Source organism: Tenrec ecaudatus, chromosome 5 (genome assembly GCF_050624435.1).
Source record: "Tenrec ecaudatus isolate mTenEca1 chromosome 5, mTenEca1.hap1, whole genome shotgun sequence".
Taxonomy (NCBI): Eukaryota; Metazoa; Chordata; class Mammalia; order Afrosoricida; family Tenrecidae; genus Tenrec; species Tenrec ecaudatus.
Window position 1 is genome coordinate 173,431,500 of NC_134534.1, and position 4,220 is coordinate 173,435,719.

Consider the following 4,220-nt stretch of genomic DNA (forward strand, 5'->3'; position numbering starts at 1 on the left):
CTGATTCCCCGCCCTCCCCTTCCCCCCGCCCCCCCCTGCAACTTCCAGATGGTCAGCCCCCGCCCCACACTCGCCCTTCACAGAAGCCATCGTGCACCCACCTGCAAGGGACCCCCCACCTGCAGCGGACTCCCCGCCTCCCCCAACTCGGGAAGGGGCGCAAAACCTCTGCCATCGCCGACGGGTCGCCCCAATTTAGGTGCAGAATAGTGGAGGGAGGGGCTTTACAGACTTGTAGTCGGGGTCAAAGGGAGAGCGCTGCACCGCACGTCCCTGCCCGCAACGTGCAGACTCAGGGAAACGGGGCCAAGATCTGGGGTGCACTAAGCCTGGGAGCAAGCATGACAAAAGGGGAGTCCAGCACAGCCACGGGATTGGTGGGCACCCAGGGGGTACGTGGGCTTCCCGGGAAGCCGCTCGCGTTCTGCGCCTCCGTTTCTCCAGCCAGTCCCAAGGTTATGAAAACCATTCCCCCCCCCCAAAGCACCGAATTACAGACAGACACTGTAGACTGCCTTAAGGAAGGTTGAGCTTTGGGAGCGTGTAGACACCGCCCCCACAGACCGTTGATTGGCTGGCACGCCGAGGGGCGGAGACTGAGTCTGTTCTGTATAAATATTCATGAGCCCGGCAGCTCTGCGCGAGCTGGGGCTGGAGTCTGGGAAGTTGGGCAAAGGGCGCTGCTCCCGCCGAAGAGGTGGCGGCGCCGGCGGCTGCAGCCAGGACGGCTCTGCTCAGGTGTCTTCGCGTTGCCTTTTGGTCTGGATTTCGTTCTCGTTTTCCTTGAAACCAGACGCCTGCAACCCGCTGGACTCCTGGCCCTAGCCAGGCGCGGACTTTTACCTGGCAGCGGCGATTTGTCTGTCCCGGCGGACTGAAGGACTGACGGACTCCAAGGAGAAGGGGCAGCGGGCTCCGCGGAGGCCAGGTCCTCCACTGAATTCGGGGGCGCCGGCGACGACCGAGGAACCTGGGATGTGCCCCGTGGGGGAGAGAGCCGGCTGGAAAGGTTGACCCCGGACTTGGAGAGTGCGCCTGGCTCAGCCATCTTGACTGTGCTCCACTGGGGCCGGAGAGGAAACTTGCTGCGCCGCCACCTTCTGTGCTCAGCAAAGTCGCCTCTGGTGCGAGAGGCGCGGCGGAAAAGTGGCCGCGGGGCGGAGGGAGAGAGGGGAAGCAAGTGCCGGAGGATGAGCCTGCGGCCAGCAACTCTCCCGCGCGCCAGCTGAAGTCGGGCCGAAAGACTCGGGGGAAAGACCCGAGGGGGGCCGACGCGCTCGCCCGCAGCCCACCCCCGAGAGTTCTTGGAACTGTCGTGCGAGGAGGGGGGCGGGGGGCCGTGCAGGGCTGCGCTTTCTCCCGGGCTCCCCGGAGAGGCCAGCCAGGCAGCGGAAGGGAGGTTTGGCCGGATTCCTGCCCAGCCTTCCGGACCGCGCCGCTGGGACTCTGCCCTTGAGAAGGGAGCTCAGCTTTCGGCGGACTCCCCTCTCCAGGCGAGGGAGGCCGGCCGGACAGAGAGACCCCGGATTCCGCTCCCGCCGCCTTCCCACTCCCCAGCCCCAGCTCTGCCTCCAAGCCGGAGCCCCGGACACGCGCCGCGGGGGGGAGGAGCGAGAAGGCGGTGGCGGTGGCGCGCGGGCTGAGGCGCCCAGCATGGAGTGGAGTTACCTGTTGGAAGTGACCTCGCTCCTGGCCGCCTTCGCGCTGCTGCAGCGCTCGAGCGGCGCCGCGGCCGCCTCCACGAAGGAACTGGCGTGCCAGGAGATCACCGTGCCCCTGTGCAAGGGCATCGGCTACAACTACACCTACATGCCCAACCAGTTCAACCACGACACGCAGGACGAGGCGGGTCTGGAAGTGCACCAGTTCTGGCCGCTGGTGGAGATCCAGTGCTCGCCCGACCTCAAGTTCTTCCTGTGCAGCATGTACACTCCCATCTGCCTGGAAGACTACAAGAAGCCGCTGCCGCCCTGCCGCTCGGTGTGCGAGCGCGCTAAGGCCGGCTGCGCGCCGCTCATGCGCCAGTACGGCTTCGCCTGGCCGGACCGCATGCGCTGCGACCGGCTGCCGGAGCAGGGCAACCCGGACACACTGTGCATGGACTACAACCGCACGGATCTCACCACGGCCGCTCCCAGCCCGCCGCGCCGCCACCCGCCGCCGCCGCCGCCCGGCGAGCAGCCGCCCACGGGCAGCGGCCACGGCCGCTCGCCGGGGGCCAGGCCCCCGCACCGCGGGGGCAAGAGCGGCGGCGGGGACACGGCGGCGCCCCCCGCGCGCGGCGGCGGCGGCGGGAAGGTGCGGCCCCCTGGCGGCGGCTCGGCGCCCTGCGAGCCGGGCTGCCAGTGCCGCGCGCCCATGGTGAGCGTGTCCAGTGAGCGGCACCCGCTGTACAACCGCGTCAAGACGGGCCAGATCGCCAACTGCGCGCTGCCCTGCCACAACCCCTTCTTCAGCCAGGACGAGCGCGCCTTCACCGTCTTCTGGATCGGCCTGTGGTCGGTGCTCTGCTTCGTGTCCACCTTCGCCACCGTCTCCACCTTCCTCATCGACATGGAGCGCTTCAAGTACCCCGAGAGGCCCATCATCTTCCTCTCGGCCTGCTACCTCTTCGTGTCCGTGGGCTACCTGGTGCGCCTGGTGGCGGGTCACGAGAAGGTGGCCTGCAGCGGCGGCGCGCCCGGCCCGGGTGGCGCTGGGGCTGCGGGCGGCGCGGCGGCGGGCGCCGCGGGCGCAGCGAGCGCGGGCGCAGGCGCGGGTGGCCCCGGCGGGCGCGGCGAGTACGAGGAGCTGGGCGCCGTGGAGCAGCACGTGCGCTACGAGACCACGGGCCCGGCGCTGTGCACCGTGGTCTTCCTGCTGGTCTACTTCTTCGGCATGGCCAGCTCCATCTGGTGGGTGATCCTGTCGCTCACGTGGTTCCTGGCGGCCGGCATGAAGTGGGGCAACGAGGCCATCGCGGGCTACTCGCAGTACTTCCACCTGGCCGCGTGGCTGGTGCCCAGCGTCAAGTCCATCGCCGTGTTGGCGCTCAGCTCGGTGGACGGCGATCCCGTGGCGGGCATCTGCTACGTGGGCAACCAAAGCCTGGACAACCTGCGTGGCTTTGTTCTGGCGCCGCTGGTCATCTACCTCTTCATCGGCACCATGTTCCTGCTGGCGGGCTTCGTGTCACTCTTCCGCATCCGCTCGGTCATCAAGCAGCAGGGCGGGCCCACCAAGACGCACAAGCTGGAGAAGCTCATGATCCGCCTGGGCCTCTTCACCGTGCTCTACACGGTGCCCGCCGCCGTCGTGGTCGCCTGCCTCTTCTACGAGCAGCACAACCGCCCGCGTTGGGAGGCCACGCACAACTGCCCGTGCCTGCGGGACCTGCAGCCGGACCAGGCCCGCCGGCCCGACTACGCCGTCTTCATGCTCAAGTACTTCATGTGCCTGGTGGTGGGCATCACGTCCGGCGTGTGGGTCTGGTCCGGCAAGACGCTCGAGTCCTGGCGCGCCCTGTGCACCCGCTGCTGCTGGGCCAGCAAGGGCGCCGCGGCGGGCGGAGGCGCGGGCGCCGCGGCAGTGGGGGGCGCCGGCGGGGCCGGGGGTGGCGGCCCGGGGCCTGGCGGGGGCGCGGGACCGGGCGGCGGCGGCGGGGGCTCCCTCTACAGCGACGTCAGCACCGGCCTGACGTGGAGGTCTGGCACGGCCAGCTCCCTGTCCTACCCCAAGCAGATGCCATTGTCCCAGGTCTGAGCGGCGGGGAGCGCCCGGGAGGGGGTGGGGGTGGGGGGGTCGAGGGGGCCCAGTGAGTACCCAGGGACCTTGGACGGTCTGAGGGTCCCACCCCTTCACCGTGTTGATTGCTATTAGCATGATAATGAACTCTTAATAGCATCCATTAGCTGGGACTTAAATGACTGGCCTAGAACAAAGTACCTGGCATTGAAGCCGCCCAGACCCAGCCCCCTTTCCGTCATTAATATGCAAGGAGCTCCCACCGCCAGGCGTTAATTTCTGTGGGCTCCGGAGGGTGGACTCTTGCTGCGTTTCCCAAACCCAAGGTTGGGAGCGCTCCCTGCTTCTCCGTTGCCGGGCTTGCGGCAGCATCAGCCGAGCTGACCTGAGGGACGTGTTGTCTCCCTTGCCTGCTACCTACATAAACTCGAACTCCTAACTTACCCTAGAGGCGGGCTGACCACGGCCGAATGGGATTGCACGGTTTGGGTTTTATT

The 4,220-nt window shown here is 67.9% G+C and overlaps 1 protein-coding gene across 1 annotated transcript; it reads left to right on the forward strand.

Annotated features, from left to right (window-relative positions):
- Nucleotides 1-648: 648 nt before the first annotated feature.
- FZD8 (frizzled class receptor 8) lies at nucleotides 649-3,772 on the forward strand. The gene has a single exon (XM_075550274.1). The coding sequence runs from the start codon at nucleotides 1,654-1,656 to the stop codon at nucleotides 3,739-3,741; it is 2,088 nt and encodes a 695-aa protein (XP_075406389.1). The 5' UTR covers nucleotides 649-1,653; the 3' UTR covers nucleotides 3,742-3,772.
- Nucleotides 3,773-4,220: the final 448 nt, after the last annotated feature.

Coding starts and splice junctions, on each gene's coding strand:
- FZD8 (XM_075550274.1), top strand. CDS start 1,654: ATGGAGTGGAGTTACCTGTTGGAAGTGACCTCGCTCCTGGCCGCCTTC.